Source organism: Mercenaria mercenaria, chromosome 8, assembly GCF_021730395.1.
Source record: "Mercenaria mercenaria strain notata chromosome 8, MADL_Memer_1, whole genome shotgun sequence".
NCBI classification, from domain to species: domain Eukaryota; kingdom Metazoa; phylum Mollusca; class Bivalvia; order Venerida; family Veneridae; genus Mercenaria; species Mercenaria mercenaria.
Window position 1 is genome coordinate 31,831,716 of NC_069368.1, and position 19,207 is coordinate 31,850,922.

Consider the following 19,207-nt stretch of genomic DNA (forward strand, 5'->3'; position numbering starts at 1 on the left):
TCCTAGGTGAAATACTTTTCCAGATATTGAGTGGTAACCATTTTCAGTGTTCTAGGCCCTGTGACCTTGACCTTTGATCCAGTGACCCCATTCTCACTTTGGATCAATGAGGGTAATAGGGGATCATTCTGACCAAGTTTTTGAAGTTTGGATAAGTAGTTGTTGAGAAAAATGAATGAACAAAAAGGTTAACATGAGACTCATTGTGACCTTGACCTCTGACAAGTTAACCCGAAATCTATAGAGGTCATGTACACACCAAGACCAACACACTTATGAAGTTTCAAGGTCCTAGGTGAAATACTTGTCCAGATATTGAGCAGAAACCATTTTCAGTGTTCAGGTCACTGTGACCTTGACCTCTGACCCCATTCTCACTTTGACCAATGAGGGTTATAGGGGATCATCACTCTGACCAAGTTTCTTAAAGTTTGGGTAAGTAGTTGTTGAGAAAAATGAAAGAACACCCGAAATCTATAGAGGTCATGTACACACCAAGACCAACACACTTATGAAGTTTCAAGGTCCTAGGTGAAATATTTGTCCAGATATTGAGTGGAAACCATTTGCAATGTTCAGGTCTGTGACCTTGACCTTTCACCCAGTGACCCCATTCTCACTTTGGACCAACTAGGGTAATACGGGATTATTCTGACAGTTTCTTGAAGTTTGGATAAATAGTTGTTGAGAAAAATGAATGAACAAAAAGGTTAACATGAGACTCATTATTCCATCCATCCGCCCAGACAGATCTAATCTACAAGCCGGATTTTTCTTCGAAAACCCACCCAAAATGAAAGGTTAACTATAAATACAACATGCAAGTTGTTGCTACTAATCTATTTTTCAAGTCATTACACAAGTCCAAAATTTCTTAGCCAGAATACCAGGGTATTGTTAACGATTTGTCACATTCCAGTAGTTTGTTTACCTTCCCAACTGAGAATACCCCTTTTTTCTTCGTTGCTAGCCTGATGTGTGTGAATTAAGTAAGACTTTAACATAGGCATGAGTCATTTCTAAATCTGGTTTTCCAGATAGTTTAAGCTATAGCATGCAAAAGTAAGTCGTATATGCTGCATGGTTTGTCTTCATGGTTCAGTAGGTTGGCAACTGTTCTAAACTAAACAGAAGTAACTTCCTTCTTCCTTGTTCTTCAAATTCATTTCAGTAGGAGCCATCACAACTAAATCTGGATTTCAAGGAAGTAAATTTGTTAAAAAGTATTCAGCAAGACTACTGAGCAGGATTAAGTCGCGTATTGGACATTCTCGCTCCCTAGATTGTACCAGCATTATACCACCCCCATTGTATGTACAGTGCTAGCCATTTTTAGCATGTCCGATTTTTTAAAAATATGTAATAGTTATAGTATGTGTGAGAGTGTGTTACCAGGATATATCAGAGCTAGGGGTACATCGAGGGTATTTTTCTCTGCACATATCGTCGAGGCCGGTAGGCCGAGACAGATATGTGAAGAGAAAATTAACGAGATGTACCCCTAGCTCTGATATATCCTGGTAACACACGAGCATTACATATTATAACTGTTTTATCGCATAGTTTATCATTAAAATTTATATATTATTTTCATTTAAATTTGTTTATTATTATTTTTACTATTTTGATTCCCTTTCTGCGCCTCGCTGACTGAAACACTAAAACTTCTATTTTAGAAAATGTGTTCCCCAGATAAAAGTACCCAACAAATTTCTGCACTGGTTTTAAATCTTTGCATTTCATTGCCCAGACATATTGTAAAACTTGTTGTTTTGTTTGTAAAAAAAAATCAAAGAAAAAGAAACATTTGAGAAATCTCAGAATTTCATATATTTCATGTATTTCTGAATTTGGCAATAACTATCAAGTTTTTGAAATATTCTAGTTTATTTATTCTTTTACTTTATAAATGTAGGTGTTTGTGACAATTCTTTCTCTGTGAACTGTAAATTGGAGCTAAAATCATCTTTTCTTTGAAAGGAAAAAATTATACTCCCTTGATAGGACCTCAATAGAGAAAATGTGTTCCGATATATATCGGAACAGTTTTACTGTGCTGATATATATCGGAACACTTTTTTTCTTATGAAACTCCATAGAGATTTCCGTGTTGATATATATCGCAACAGTTTTGTAAGATATCAGCACAGTTTTGTAGTAATAATGTGTGTTACTATGTATAACATGCTGCAAAGATCAAAGGAAAATTGCCGCACTATGCGATAACTATTAGGTACTGTTGTCACTTGATTGTCAGCCTTGGTTAAGATTTTTGTTTTAATAGGTCCATATTTTCTAAAAAAAAAACTGTAAGAGCTATAGCTTTGAAACTTTGCACACTTGTTAATAATCATTAGGTTATTTGGCAAAGAACCATAACTCTCACTTGTATTAGTCATAATTATAGCCCTTTCTGTACATAGAAAATTTGAATTTCTTGGTTAAAATTTTTATTTAGGTCCGCTTTTTCCTTAACTAATATATTAGCTATAGTTTTGAAACTTTGTAGACTTGTTTATCATCAGTAGTTGAGTAAGTTGGCCAAGAACCATTACCCTCACATTTTAGAAAAGTGGAATTTATTGGTTAACTTCTTTGTTTAGGCCCATTTTACTTGAATACCATAAAAGCAATAGCTTTGAAGCTTTGCACACTAAGCTTATTATTAATAGGTTAGTATGCAGGGCAAGAACTATAACTTTGATATACATTTTGTTGGAATTATGGCCCTTCATGTACTCAATTTACAAAATTTACTTCAGAATCTTTGATATTTCAAAAGCCTATAACACTGACAACATTCAATCAACAGAAAAATGTTCAACAAAGCTTGATACTGCCCATTCCTAAGATGTTTTATTCAAATCCTACATGTAGAACCGAAGTTGCTCAGACAAACTGTTCAAAAATAATCTTTTAAAGACCACAACTCCAGCAAAATCATGCAAAAGTGCAATGCCGAAAATATGAAAATGGCATTGCACATTTCTACAAAGTTTGGTGGAAATCCAACCACAAGCTTTAGAATACTGGTAGTCTGAACAAATGTTTATCACAGACATACAGGACTGACTGGACTCTGTGAAATGGACAAAATCAATACAATATCTTCAAACTTACAGGGAGGCATAATTCATTTCCTGCAATCCTTTTACTACATAGAGTTATGCCCTGTATTACAACATACAAGAAGGTGCCCTACATACCGTACCTTCCAAAATTTACCAACAGTTTTCAGCCACTGTAAATTCACTCACTTCTCCATTAAGTGGGTATTAAATAGACCACTCTGTCAGTACATTCTCAACAAGAGTGCCAGACTGTCACAAAACACGCTTGTCTAAATATTCAGTTACGTATCATAATGGTAATAATGTTGATGTTGTATGCCTTGTTAACCCAAAAACAGAGTAATAAGGAATCAAGGTATTAGTGAGGTTCCATGTGGGATGAAACTGACAATCGGATCAAAACTACATGTGAATGGACAAGGTTAAATCCGCAGTATTTCCAGTAATTCAAAGGCCATAATCCAAGAGTGCCTGGGGCGATCTGACTGGTTATCAAACTTGGCCAAGATATTATGCCCACAAACATAGTCAGCAAGTTTGGTGAAGACAGGATGAAAATTGTTCCAATTAGAGAGCAGACATACTTTTGGACGTCGACCAACCGCCTGCCCGCTACAGGTGTTCACATTATATGCCCCGCTCTTTCAGAGATGGGCATATAAAAAGTGGGTGTTTCTTGTTTTTGCTTATACCAGCAGTATATAACAAATAAATTTTCATAACAAATCAATAAAGATTTTAACATTTCTTTATATTAAATTTCCTTTTCAGATGTTTTTCGTACACTAGAAACAATGTTCACCTCTGCATTATTAATCTCGTTTTGACCAGTCACTTTTCTAAATTCACTTACTTCATGTGAAGTTAATTCAGTTACTTTCGTATCTTGCTCTGGTAAGTTTTTCGGTTTTTGTAACATCTTAGTATATTTTGTTTCCTCTAATTTACCCGAAGTTAACTTTTTGGAAACTTTTGCTTCCATAAAAGCTTTAGCAGCCTCTGGGGTTAGTTTAATAACTTTAACATCTTTATTAGACAAATGGGTTGCATAAGGTACCTTGTTATTAATATTTAAAGTAGAAATGTCATCAACTTCTGCCGCCTTTTTCATTTCCTTCTTTGCCTTTTTTTCTGCTTCTTTTGCTTCCTTTTCTGCTGCTTTGGCTTTCTTTTCCAATTCTTTTTTCTCATCTTTCTGTTTCATGAGGGCATTCACTTCTTCCGTTGTCAATTCAATCACTTTAATATCACGATATGAAATAATTTCTTCACACTGAAACTGTTTTGCATCTATTTCAAACGTTAAATCTTGTTTCTCGCAAGCCACACCCACTTTATTTGCATGACGAAGTTTGATATGCCGTGTAACTTTATTTGTGTTATTTGCACGATATTCACATGAATTACATTTATAAGGACGTATGCCACTATGCGACATAATGTGTAACTTTAAAGAATGCGAGTGTCCTGTTCTATACTCACACTGATTACACGCATACTGTTTCTGCTTCATATGTGTATGTCTAACATGTTTAACAATGTCACTATGCAGCAGGGCCAGGTAGTCGCAGTCGGGACATTTGAATCGCTTCTGTTTATAGTGATTTAACTGCATATGGTGTTTTAAACATGTCATCTGAAAAATTGAGAGAAAAGACATTAAATGATAATCCATGCATTTGATTTTATTAAGATCCTAAATACAGATGGAAAAGGAACTTGCAATCTTTATTTACTGCATTTTCCATTGCCCAATATAAACCAAACCTAGCTCGGTAAACATTGATGTTACAATATTATTGGGAAGTTTTTTCATTTTGAGCTTTACACCATGGTGGAAGACCGAAAGGTGCACCCTGAAGCATTATTTCACCACAGGTGGATACCTGTGCAGAATCATCTCCCTTTCACAAACCAGCTGGATTGCTTCCACTAATAAAAGAATTCTACATTACAAGCTATGTTTCAAACCAACAGCACAGAGGGGAAAATGATTGGAAGTCAGGGACCTTAACCACTCTCAGCCTTAGCGGTCGCAGAAAAGGACAGATTAGCAGCTGATAGCAGCCAGTCTATTCTACATGTATTTAAGTCCTTGAAAAGACCGATCAATTTAAAATTACCTCCAAGATTTTTAAAAGTAAATCTCTCAATTCTCTTTTGTGTATGATTACAGCTCACAATCAAATGGAAATCAGTTGTTTAAGATATTATTCTAAACTAGATGCCCACGGGCAATATGTCGAGCCCGCCAGCTGTCAAAAGGACTGGGAGTTGTTCATGACACTCATTTATGCCAAATAAAAAAAGATATTGCAAAAAGTTACAATATAAGTTATTTAAAGTAACAACAAAGGAGCGTAAATCTAAAAAAAAAATAAAAATTCTAAGTCCACACAAAAATCTGCACCAGTAGAGATAGGTCAAAGTACACCTGAAAATTGGATGTAACATGCATGTTGTACTACAGAAAAGTGGTCTTGATTTTTCCCTACGACCAGTAATAAAAAAGTTTCAAATATAAGCTATTTATAGTAACAACAAAGAGAAGTAATTCTAGGATCTTGCCCATGACACTCTGTCGCATGATGATGAACAATTGTGCCACGTTACATCTAAATCCCTCTATGCATCAAAAAGAAATGCTCCAGACAAAGTCATTCTTGTATCTGACTTTTGACCTTTAAGTGTGACCTTGACCTTAGATCTAGGGACCTGGTTCTTGTGCATGACATTCCGTCTCATGGTGGTAAACATTTGTGCCAAGTTACATCAAAATCCCTCCATGCATGAAGAAGAAATGCTCCGGACAAAGTTGTCATTCTTGTATCCTTTGACCTCTAAGTGTGACCTTGACCTTAGACCTAGGGAGCTGGTTCTTGCGCAAGACACTCCGTCTCATGGTGGTGAACAATTGTGCCAAGTTACATCAAAATCCCTCCATGCATGAAGAAAGAATGCTCCGGACAAAGTCATTTTTTAATTTGATCTTTGACCTGTAAGTGTGACCTTGACCTTTGAGATAGGAACCTGGGGTTTGCGCATGACACTCCGTCTCACTGAGGTTAACATTCATACCAAATATAAACAAAATTGCTCCATGCATGTCAAAATTATGGTCCGGACAAACAAATCCGGACGGACGGACGGACGGACGCACGTACATACACCGAACAGACATTTGGACAACTATGTCTTCGCTTCCGCAAGCGGGCTCGACAAAAAAGTTCTTAACCACATAAAAATTCAATACTTCAATCTATGGCAATCAGGAAATGTTATCTAAAGGTAAAGTAAACAATAAAACAAGATACTTCCAGTTATAATAAAACTGAAGGGGCATTCAGACTTACATTAGGGGTGGAATAACCACACTGATCACAGATGAATCTCTTCAGGGCTAAATGTACTTGCTGATAATGGGGTGATACATTGCTCTTGTACAATGTCTTGAACCTACAACCCTTCACATCACAGTGGAAAAACCCATCTAGAAAAAAAAAAGAAGAGAAATTCATTGATGCATCTATCACTGATTGAACAACTTAACAATAATTGCCATACAAACATACACAAGCTGTTCTAGTCTGGAACCAAATGCCAGAAAGGAGATTACACTGCTTTAATTCTGATTTTTTTTTAATGAAATAGTTGATTCCTTAACATTTGGAAGTTCAGTCTTCATATCTACACACAAGTTAGTATTTACATAAAATTCTGAACAGATATACCACCTGTGTGAACAAAATGATCTTTCACTGGGGCACTGAGACAACAGTATGCATGCATAAAAAATTAAACTTGTTGAGTTACCAAGTGGGGTAGAAAGAAGTTCAAACTATTTAAAGATAATACCGTGAAATAATTAATATTCATGGGAGACTAATTTTCATGGATTTCTTGGTTGAGTCAATCCATGAAATTTAACCCCTATGAACAAGTAAATTTCCCATTCATTTGATGTTCAAAAGTTGAAAAAAAATGCCGTTTTGACCAAAACCATAGAATTTCCTGCCCATGAAATTAAATGATTTTGCAGTATCATTTAAAGATGAGTACAATTTGCACAGGGACTGACATATCCTCTAAATAACAGAAAACCTCCACAAAGTCAAATCGTCTTACAACTACATGCAAATCTTAAGCTTTATCATGTAGATCTACCTACCAATTTTCTTTGTAATTCACTAATGAATAAAAAGCCCTAATTCAACTCCAAACTAATACGGAAAAATATTCAATGGACTGTTTGCTTCAGTTATGATGACAAATATTGCATCAGAAATGACGTAATGATGATGTCTTTATGTTTCATACATCAAAAATTTCACCTTTAACAAATTTTTGACTGATACAGCTCTAGAAATAGGTATATGTATATGAATAAAGGGTCATTAAAGCAAAATATCTTGATCTGCAATGATGTATTCAGCTCTTGTTGATTTGCCAGAAAAAGATCACACTCGACGCAAGTGCCACCTCGGATCGAGGCCTCTAAAATTCACTCTCACCGGACACAATATTGCACATCAAGATACTATCATACTAACCCTATTATACATACCAGATTCTTTTATCTGTTTCTTAGTTCCTGGTCCCTGCAGAGCTTTGTTCAGGAAGTAGGAACTTAGGTGTTCTGTATTCACATCATCCTTCTTATTCTGAGTTTCTATCTTCATGTCCTGAACACTATCTGCTTTAGAAGACATACCACTCCTTACAAGCTGTGAAGTTTTAATAGTTTCATAATTCTTCTCACTCACGATCTTGTCAATTCTATCTTTTGGGGTCTGAACATTTTGCTTTGAAAATGGACTATGATCTTCTATAGAAGCACTCTGACTTACATGTACAGCTGCATCATTACCATCTAAGTCAGTGTGTTTTCTAGAATGATCTGCAACTTGATGACAAGTTTCTGTTAGAACAAAACTGTCACTACCAAATGCTTGGACACTTTCCCCAACTGCAACACATTCCATTTCTGTATGTCCAGCATTTGTTGCTTCTTTATCAATTAAATCATCAGCTAAATTGACTATTGTATTACCAATGTCTGGTACACTTACTTTTTCAATGGGTTCCATCAATGCCATTACAGCAAAACCATCAACATCAGGAACAGAAACACTTTGGTTGTGCAGTACATTTTCTGTTTTTACATATTTATTTTCATCTGAACATGCAGTTACAGAACTTGCAGTTTCTGAATCTTTAACCTTGTCACAATCTAATACATTAACATCTTTTGTAATTAGCAAAGTAGAATCTTCCTTTACATTGATTTCTACACCTTTTGGAGCTTCTCTTGCTATTACATTTTCAGTATGTTCATTCAGCTGACTAGAACATGCATGTAGTTCAGGTTTACTTTCACAATACTGGTCAGATTTATTTCCTGATCTTGCACAGGAAGTTTCTTTTTCTAATTCAGAAGAGTTTTCAGGCAGGGTTTTTCCTTCAGTATTTCCATCACTGTAAATATAACATGTAAATGAACACTTGACACTATCCTTGTTATTCTGATCAAAATCTGACGTAAGCTCAGTGTCTGCTCCAAGAGAACTATGCCTTAAATTTTCACTTAAGTGACTAAATGTTTGCTCACTTCCATTGTCACTGGCTGGTAAAAATTGTTCAATATCTTGTGTTTGTATATTACCATCACTTACGCTACTTTCTGCATATTTATTCCAGTGATTTCTGAGGCTCTGTTCACATTTACTAGAATGTTTTTCAGCAATTTCTGTTCCACACTTATCACTGATATCAATCTGTTCTGCAAAATCTATGTTTTCCGAGTGGACCTCGATCACAGATTCAAATGATACTGGATGCACTATGCCTTCTTCATTTTCTTTGACACTGTTTTGGACATGCTCTAAAGTTTTCAGTACATCTGATTCATTACTGAAACAGATATTTTCAGAATTAGTCCTTGTATCTTCCCCCTTGTCTGGTTCAATTCCTAAACCTATATCTTCCATTTCTTCAGTTATATCAACACTGGCTTCATCTTGACTCAGGAGTACTGTCAGGTTGCTGTTCTTTGTCTGGTTTTCAGGACACAAGTCTTGTTCACAATTATTTTCAATCGGTTCTGTTTTGCCTATCTGTGCTGCCTCTCTTTCAGTTTCCATGTTTATATATTCTTCTATTTCAGAGTTTTCACAATGCTGTTGGTCCTGTTTAATGTTTCTAGAGTCTGGCTTGTACTGACTGAACAATTTATATGTAACTTCAGCAACTTGATTTCTCTCTCCTAGTACTTCACTACCAACTTCAGCTTTATCACTAGTGTTTTCACCAGACAAACAATTAATGTCTTTGCTGTGCTGATGCAGCAGTTCAGCTATAAATGTTTCATTTTCTCTTCCAAGATTTTGGTTAGGAGCAATTATGTCATTTTCTTCAGGTTTAAGATTTGATACATCTAACCCTGCCTCATTGTCAATATGATCCATTTCTTGTTTTCCTTCATCATTAGTCTCTACCTGTATTTCATTATCTAAGATTTTATTTTCATTTGCGTATCTTAAACATGTTTCTTTGTGGAAAATCGGTTCATTACTTACATGTTTATTATCAAATTCACTGCTGATGCTTTCAATTGCTTCAACTGCTCTTGCTGTTTCTTTATTCAAATCTGGGGTTGAACACACTGCCGACTTGGAATGGTCAAAGTACTGTTCACATGTTATTCCAGCTGGCTTAGGTGGTAGAATAGATATATCTGTTATGTTTCTTGGTAAAATTGATACTGCTTTTTCTGGAGAAGCTACAAGTTCTTTTGTAACTTCACTTATAACAACACTTGTACCAAAACCTGCCCGACTGTTTTCTACTATATGTGGAACAGAGACTGATGTAGAAAAAGAGCCAGCTGAGTCTACCTCAAAGTAATTAGTAGCTGGCTGTTCATCAAGTCCACTTGCTTCTGGTATTTTTTCGAGACAAGATAAGTTAGTTACATTACATCTAGTACCCTGTACTTTCAATCCTTGATCATTTACTTCTACCTGTGTCATTTCTGTACCATTCTGACACTTGAACGAGTCAGGTATTAATGAAACTTGCACCTGCTGTGTGGTTTCAGTTTCAAGTGGTTTTGGTTCTGATTTCTTTGCATGCTTTGCTCGATGAGTTTTCAATTCAACAACACTTCGACATCTGAAACTGCACTCTTGACACTTCAACTGTAGGACCGATGTGAGCTTTCTGAATTTAAACTGCTGATCAAACAGCGCTTTTGAATTGGATAAAACAGGGTGGAATTTGTTATCTCTATCTATGGACTGTTCACTAAATATGCCAGCGTTACCAAAAACTTGTGAGTCGTTAACATACACAACTGGTTCATCGCAAGACAATGACCTTTTCTTCTTCACAAAAATGCAACCTGTCTGACCTAATACTGCTTTCATCTTATCTTTCTGCTCTTCACTTAAATGTGTCAGTTTCTCTCTTACATTAAAATCTTTATCTGATTTTGATATCCTACAAGATGCATGCGATTTTCTATTCACTTTCATCAGTTTACTATCATTGTTTTTGTCTTTTTGTGTGTCTAACTTTCTCTTGCGGCATATTCTAAAATCTCTATTCTCTAACAGTGATCGACTAATTTTTGGTTGAAAATTATACAAAGGCTCAGGTGCCCTTATATTAGGATGTTTCACTAAGACCTCGCGAACCTCTGGATAGAATGTCAATGTGTTCATATTATGAGAAGAAATATTCTCACATCTTCTTTCTATGTCACTTTTACTTTTCTTCAGTCTCAATGTTTTCTTTTTCTTAACTCTTGAAAATGCCGACAGACTATCAGTGTCACCACTGTCACTAACTGAAATGGTACTTTGTCTTATGGCAGCCTCTGACCTAATGCTACCTGGCTCATGGCAAGTTATATTATCTTCACTATAAATATCTTCATCTTTTTCATGTGCCTTTTCTTTTACAGCTGCTGTGTTGTAACTGAACAAATTTGGATTTGTTATGAAATCAAGGGTGGCAAGGTCAAGGTAATCCAACTGAGTAGGTTCATCAAGAGTGCTCGGGAAATTAAAGTAGTTCCCATCTTGCAACTGCATCGTAGGGCTGGACTGTAGATCTTCACAACTACGTGTAATTTGCGACTTCTGTAAGCTGAAACTTGGCCGATCTCCAGCTTTATTAAAAGATGCATTGATGAGGAATGGATCCTTTGAGTTAATCTGGGCCAATCCCGGATTCTGCCCAAAGAACGGATCCTTTTTTGCAAGGTCAAGATATTGTAGTGTCGGGCATTCTTCAATGTTTGTTGGAAAAGCCTGCTGATTTTCCTCCTGAGAAGGGGGTATGCTACTGAACAAATCTGTAGACAATCCGCATGAAAATGGTATAGAAGGGTTTGATGAATACATAAAACTCCCCGAACTATACCCCAGTTGTCCATCGTGTGAAAAACCAGTGCTTCTCTCAAATGGCGAAGGCACCCTTGACTTAAATCCATCTCCGAATAAGTGCAAGTGTTTGTCGCTGAATAATTGTAAATGTTTATCTATTGGCGATAAAAGACGTGGCAGACTAGGACTTCTAGAAAATGATGGTTCACCTTTATTTCGTCCAGTGCTTAAGCTTGGTATGTCATCATTTTTCAAGTACTCAATGTTTTTGTTAATGATACTCTGTATCTGGTCTTGGTCAATTGGATCCACCTGTTTACTGGAATCAAGGAAAGTATTACCAGTTGATTTTTCTGTTTCTTCTTCAAGAGTGTTAATGTTTGATTCAATAAGAAAATTTGGGTCTTCCACATCCACTTGGTTCGTTTGTGGTGTAGTTTTTAGGAAGATGGATGGATCAAAAATATCTGGAACTCGAATCTTGACAAAATGATTAATGAAACTGTCATCTTTAGAAAACAGGAATGGAGGGTCGAAGCCATCCAGCAAGAAGTCTTCAGGTTGAAAAATCTACAATGAAAATAACTGTAGATATTTACATTCGTATTGAGAAATATGCATTTTGCAGCACAGATAAGCTAAAAAAAACTAGAGCTATCACTAAAGGTGATGAATGTACCCCCGCATGCACTGACACAGTACATTGCAATTTGACGCACACAAGATTGCATAATTATGAGGACTGTATGTATATAGACTGTATGTATACAGTATAGTAACAAAAAACAAAGTCCCATAACTATGCAGAATATTTATCTAAAAGAACGTAACATGCACCATGCACAACTAGGGTTGGTAGTGATCACTTGTGTGAAGTTTCATTAAATTGTGTGCAAGGGTTCGGAAGATTAGGCGCGCACAAGATTGCATATGCAGACTGTATGTACATAGAATGTTAACAAGAAACAAAGTCCCATAACTCTGCAATTTTTGTTGTTGAAAGAACCTAACATGCCCCATGCACAACTACTGTTGTTACTGATCACTTGTGTGAAGTTTCATTAAATTGTGTCAAGGGGATGAGGAGAGATGGTGCGCACAAGATTGTGTCTATGTATATAGTATAGTAACAAAAAACAAAGTGCCATAACTCTGCAATTTTTTTTCTGAAAGAACCTAACATGCCCCATGCACAACTACTGTTGTTACTGATCACTTGTGTGAGGTTTCATTAAATTGTGTCAAGGGGATGAGGAGAGATGGTGTGCACAAGACTGTGTCTACGGGCAGACAGACGGACGGACAGACAGACAGACAACCTGAAACCAGTATACTCCACCTTACAACTTTGTTGTCGGGGGGGCACAAAAATTTGGTACATGTTTATTTCTAGAATTTACGCTTACAAATGATACAAGTTTGCTTTTTAGACTGAGTAAAATTAAAAATATTGACCTTAATAAACATTCTTAAAGTGACAACACATCTTAAGATGATGTAACAAATGATGTCACACCAACAATGAAATTAATTTCCTTGTAAACTAACCATAATTCGAAAGGAGTATTTCATAATACCTTATACAGGCATTTTTGTTTGTTTTTACCCCTGCAATTAGGAACCTCTCTATTCTGGAAAGCAAACATTTTTCCAGACAGAACCTTTATCAACACAATCCCTGAAAATTGAACAATGTGAATTTTGCACTTTTTACTTTTTTTACCTCTGCAATCAGGAACCCATCTTTTCCAGAAGGTGAACATTTCTTCCAGACAGAATCTCTATCAACATGAAATTACCCCTGCAAACTGAACAATTTGAAAGGCAATCAGAATTTTGGCACTTGCCTTTTATCATGATTACCAGAAAATATTCTATGTTGTAACACGTGTCCATAAAAAGTTTGATGATGTTGCTTTCATACAGTAAATAAACAAGATTAGGACTTAGCAAGAGCTGTCTAAGAACTGCTTGACTATTCAACAGCTGAATATAAACCAAAAAAGGGGCATAATTTTGTAAAAATTCAAAGTACATTTATGAACCATGTGCAATGCAGTGAACAAGTGTGTGAAGTTTCAATCCATTCCCATTAGTGGGTACTGAGATAACAGTTTACAAACAAAAACTTTACTTAAAAACTGCAAAGTCAAAAAAAAAGGAGCATAATTTTGTAAAAATGCAAAATAGAGTTATGGAACCTGTGCAATGCATATCAGATCATCACAGTGAACAAGTGTGTGAAGTTTCAATCCATTCCCATTAATTGGTACTGAAATACCAGCTAACATACAAAAATTTTACCACACATTGCTAAATCAAAAAAGGGGCATAATTCTTTAAAACAAGAGCTGTCTGATGACAGCGCGCTCGACTATTCGAAGCATTGATTGAAGAATGGGGTCAAAATATTTCCACGGATATTCAGACAAAAGAAATAAATAGATTAGACAAACAATGTTCCTGTATTTCTTTGATTTCGGTAAGTCTTGCACTAAATGGCAATGTATGAGCCAATTTCAAAGTCCAAAAAGGGCCATAATTCAGTCAAAATAGTTATGTACTCTTGCCTACAGATGGAAATCATAATGATAAACAAGTGTTCAAAGTTTAAAAGCCATATGTCAAATAGTTTTGACAAAACATGGACTCGTATGAAAACAGAACCAATTTCAAAGTCCAAAAAGGGCCATAATTCAGCCAAAATAGAGGACAGAGTTATGTACTCTTTCCTACAGAAAGAGACTATTATACTAAACAAGTGATAAAAGTTTAAAAGCCATATGTCAAACACTTTACAAAAAATATGAACTGGTACGAAAAACTTAACCAAGATTTCTAAGTCAAAAGGGGCCATAATTCAGCCAAAATCCTTGATGGAGTTATGTACTCTTGCCTATAACTGGACATGGTGATGGTAAACATGTGTTGAAAGTTTCAAAGCTTTATCTCAAAAGACTTTGTCAAAATATGAACTGGTACGGAATATTAACGCAGATTTCTAAGTCGAAAGGGGCCATAATTCAGCCAAAATCCCTGATGGAGTTATGTACTCTTGCCTATAACTGGCCATGCTGATGGTAAACAAGTGTTGAAAGTTTCAAAGCTTTGTCTTAAAAGACTTTGTCAAAATATGAACTGGTACGAAAAACTTAACCATGATTTCTAAGTCAAAAGGGGCCATAATTCAGCCAAAATCCTTGATGGAGTTATGTGCTCTTGCCTATAACTGGCCATGATGATGGTAAACAAGTGTTGAAAGTTTCAAAGCTTTATCTCAAAAGACTTTGTCAAAATGTGGACTGGTACGAAAAACTTAACCAAGGTGTGACGCCGACGCAGACGCCGATGCCGACGCCGTGGTGAGTAGGATAGCTCTACTTATTCTTTGAATAGTCGAGCTAAAAAAAAATGCAAAATAGAGTTATGGAACCTGCACAGTGTAAGTCAATTCATCACAGTGAATAGGTGCGTGAAGTTTCAATAAATTTCTGCAAGTGGTTACTGAGATACAAGCTTACATACAAAAACTTAAGCAAGTTGGTGCTCAAAAGCAGACACACAGGTGAGTCCAATAGCTCTAACTATTGTTCAGATAGTCGAGCTAAAATGTGAACCAGGTAACTGAGGTTACTTGGTATTTTATAACTAATTAAGTTAGGTAGTACACATACCACCAACAAAACTCCTCTAAAACCGAAAATCCCTCCAAGTTGAATTTTTACTCTTGTCCGGAGGTGGGTTCAATTATTGAATAAAAAAGCATAAAGTTAAAGTACCTGTAGGAAAACTTTCCTCTCACAAGCAAAGTAGGCACAAGCTGATTCCAGGGGGTTTCCCATGCAGTTTATCTGGTGCTTAAGCTTGTCATCTGGTGTGCCAAAGAGACCTTTACATTTGTAACAGCAATACAAACTGGACTCTGGAATATAAGAATGTTTTTTCATGTACTTTTTGAGATACTTGTGACACAGACTCTAAGGCTCTTAAGACTATTTTTGACTTGGTCAAAGGCCATAACTCTGATCTGGTTAAACAAAACCCTAGGTACACAACTTCACTTACTGAATAACAATTTAGTACTGTTTCATGACTGTAGGTCAAAACTTTTTGGAAGTTTCTAGCTGTCCAAAAACCAGATGCCCAGCCTGCATTCTAGCCATCCTGTAACCGGAACCCTAGCTTGTACTCTAGGGGTTTTCTAGCCATCTGGTAATCAAACTGTTTATATGAATCAAGTATTTTTCAATCAAAATATTTTATTTTACTTTCAGTAATAACTTGCTGAACTACATCTCATCATTATTGTGTTGAAAATGCTGTTGCTTATAGATGTCACTGTTTAAAAACATTCCAATGTTGTTGTTGTTGTTGTTGTTGTTCAGGATATTTGTGCAGAGACAAAACTGATATTGACAAATAGAAAATTAAACAAGAGCTGTCACAGGAGACAGCATGCTTGACTATTTCAATGCTGAATAGTGAAACTGGGCACATCTGAGGAAGCTGAAGTTGACACTGGAGTGTTTAATAACTCCAATGTGGATGAAGATATTAGACAATAGCTTGAGTCTGTGTCAGCAATATTAAATAAGAAGAGAGATAAATATAAAGTGTATCAAAACATTAAATAAGCATAATTCTAAGCATAAACGGGGCATAATTCATGAAATATTGGTGCAAGAGTGATGCACCTTGTGTCATATGATGTGGATGATGATGTGGAACAAACACTTTAAATTTGAATCAAATCCATTTAGTAATAACTGAGACTGAACAAAAGTGCACAAAACTTTAACCTAAGTAAAATGGGGAGATAATTCATGATATACTGGTGCTAGAGTTATGGTCCTTGTGTCATGTGATGTGAGTGGTGATGTTGAACAACTATTTAAGTTTAACAGAGATATTAGAGAAAATCCATCAAAATTAACATTAAATTCTTAGTAAAAGGGGGCATAATTCATGTGTGTGTGTGTGTGTGTGTGTGTGTGTTTGGGTTTAATGTCTTTTTCAACAATTTTTCAGTCATATAAACGTAACAGTGAGCATAATGCCCAACTTTATAGTGCTGCCTCACTGGAATATCATGTCGTAGACATGTGGTATGATACCACACCCAGTCACATTATACTGACACTGGGATGACAAGTCTTAGCACTATCCTCTTAATGCTGAGTGCCAAGTGAGGAAGCTACTAGTACCATTTTTACGTCTTTGGTATGACGTGGCCGGGATTGAACTCACAACCTCCTGCACTCTAAGCGGACGCTCTACCACTAGGCTACCTGCTAGAGTTAGGGGCCTTGTGTCATATGATGTGGGTGATGATGTGGAGCAACTATTTCATGTCTGAATCAAGTCCATTTAGTAATAACTGAGATAGAGTGAAAGTCTATCAAAACTCTAACCTGAAATTCTAAGTAAAAGGGGGAGATAATTCATGAAATATTGGTATGAGAGTTATGGCCCTTGTGCGGTATGATGTGGGTGATGATGAGGAATAATTATTGTAAGTCTGAAACAAATCCATAAAGTAATTATAGAGATAAAGAGAAAGTGCATCAAAACTTTAACCAAGGTGCCGACATGGAAGGACACCAGCCCCGGGTCAAGTAGGACACTGGACAGCTCTCCATACTTTGTATGGTCAAGCTAAAAATGATGGCAAAAATGAAATGTTATCATATGTAAGAGAATATGTAGGAAGTAAAAAAGAAATCTTAGAAATCCAATCCTTTAACATACTTAGTCTATAACATGAATGTGATAATAAAAATAAGATTTGTTTTTTAAATTCAAAATGTCTTTAACCATCTTCAACAAAACATCATATTATTAAAATTTTTTGAAGTACTGTGTCTACGACAGCTTATTTAACTTTTATTAAATTAAAATGTACTGTCAATTACATAAAATTTATGTTTGAACATCCGTCACTGTGGGGAACCCACGTGACCAGAAGGTAAGGTATGGAGCCCGATTTGTAAACAAATAGGCATGCTTCAGGTATTATTTTTGCTCATAACTTTGTTTATACTCAATGGAATTTCATTAAATAAAGACCAACGCCTTCTTCTTTAAAAGACAAACTCTCGAAGCTGGTAAGAAGCCTGATTAATTTGATACTTTTTGCAAAAAATGTCAAATGATCAGTACAATGAGAATCTGATAATTGGAAAAACTTGAAAAAAGGTTAACAAAATTTTACAAATATGTGTCAGCATGTGTAGTAATATGGATACCAAATGTAATTGGCATGACATTCCAGGCTTGACCATTGAGCGAATAATAAAACATTGTGTTAATCGAGACTACGGTTTTGCGAATAAAGAAAAATATTGGCACAACTGTTGTGCATATAGTCCCGGCTACAGGCCTGTCAGAAATTTTCATGGAGCACAAAAAAGAACAGTTAAGTTTTAGTAGTTTAAATTATGACAGCATTTCTCTATATTAACAATTTAACTAGTTTTGATTGCCTTAAATAAATTGTTACCATCTTTATTTTCTGACAGTCGCATATCTATAAAATAAACAGGTGTTGCAAGACTTATTTTTTCTTCTTCAATCCAGCTGACTTCATACCTCAAAATGAGTATTATCGAAGTGTGTTACTATACATGAGTTGTTGTGGACAACACAGTGAAATTAAAATGCCAAAGTGTACAATTTAAAAGCAAAAATGTCTTGTATATTTACACGACCAACGTCTGCAGCCCAGACTTGAAGCCCTCAATGGTCGCAGCTGCAACATGTACTTTGAGCAGGAAGTGAGTTCCATAGTCAAATGGTACTTGGGAAGAATGATGCCTTATGTATCAGGATCCTAGAGTGTGGTATGAGGTATCTCATGTTGTGACCCCTCAATTGATGTGCATCTGGTCTGACCAAGTAAATGTCAGATAAAATTTTTTATCAGATAAAAAGAAAAATGCTCTCAAATATGTAGAAGGAAAAGGTGTCAGATATGTTTGAACATTAAACCGTGACATATTTCTTGGTCAAGTTTCAGAACTGGATTCTTTTTATGACAGAGATCTGCAACAGCTAGTATATACAGTAAACATATCTGAAGCTACTCTGGTGAATCAAAAAAGTATAAAATACACAGAATGGCAACTGGCTGTAATCTCACGTGAGCTCGTGTCAGAGCGTGATTCGGGGTTATCTTACTAAAAACAAACATCGGCGAGCATGGAGTTACAATTTGTACCTTTAAAACTACATTTAAAATACATGTTAGCTTCTAAAACAAAATTAGTTTAATTTGAAATGGTCTTAAGACACAAAGTACACGGTTTTTTTTGCCATCGAAAGAAGCGTGGTCATACGGTGATAATTATTTTACCAATGAATAATTGCTTTCGCATACAAAATGGCGCGTGGAGAAAGCGCCACTTCCAGTAAACGAGATCTCATTTTTTTGTCACGGGAGGTTGGCGAGATTTGCTCTATATGCCTTTCAAGTTACCAATCTATTTATTTTTATAGCTCTTTGGGTGAATTTCAGCCAAGATTTCCAACATTTACAGAAGTGTTGCTAATATTCGCAAAAACGTAAGTTTTATCCGGCCATAAAACTGAACAATATCGATGACCATGTACATTGCACATTTACCTAAAAGGTTTGCACTTTCCATTGCCGAAAACTTGACAAATCTATGGACAAATTACTCTGAAACTGATAAACTTTCGTCCATATCTATTTGACGTTTGACAGATGATGGAAAGCTTGTTTATGACACC

General features: G+C 35.9%; 1 protein-coding gene across 1 annotated transcript; it reads right to left on the reverse strand.

The window, feature by feature from the left end:
* Positions 1-3,801: 3,801 nt before the first annotated feature.
* Positions 3,802-19,207, reverse strand: LOC123566642 (uncharacterized). The gene is made up of 5 exons (XM_045360929.2): positions 19,080-19,207; positions 15,238-15,380; positions 7,636-12,028; positions 6,425-6,561; positions 3,802-4,707 (listed from the first exon to the last, which is right to left on the reverse strand). Exons 1-5 carry the CDS (start codon positions 19,099-19,101, stop codon positions 3,826-3,828), a joined length of 5,577 nt encoding a protein of 1,858 aa, XP_045216864.2. The 5' UTR covers positions 19,102-19,207; the 3' UTR covers positions 3,802-3,825.

Bases quoted from the DNA above. Each gene is read 5' to 3' on its own strand.
- LOC123566642 (XM_045360929.2), bottom strand. From the start codon at position 19,101: ATGGAAAGTGCAAACCTTTTAG. The intron at 15,381-19,079 runs GTAAATGTGCAA...CTTATATTCCAG, and splicing joins GGAAAGTGCAAACCTTTTAG to AGTCCAGTTTGTATTGCTGT. The intron at 6,562-7,635 runs GTATGTATAATA...TTTTTTTTCTAG, and splicing joins GAAACAGATAAAAGAATCTG to ATGGGTTTTTCCACTGTGAT.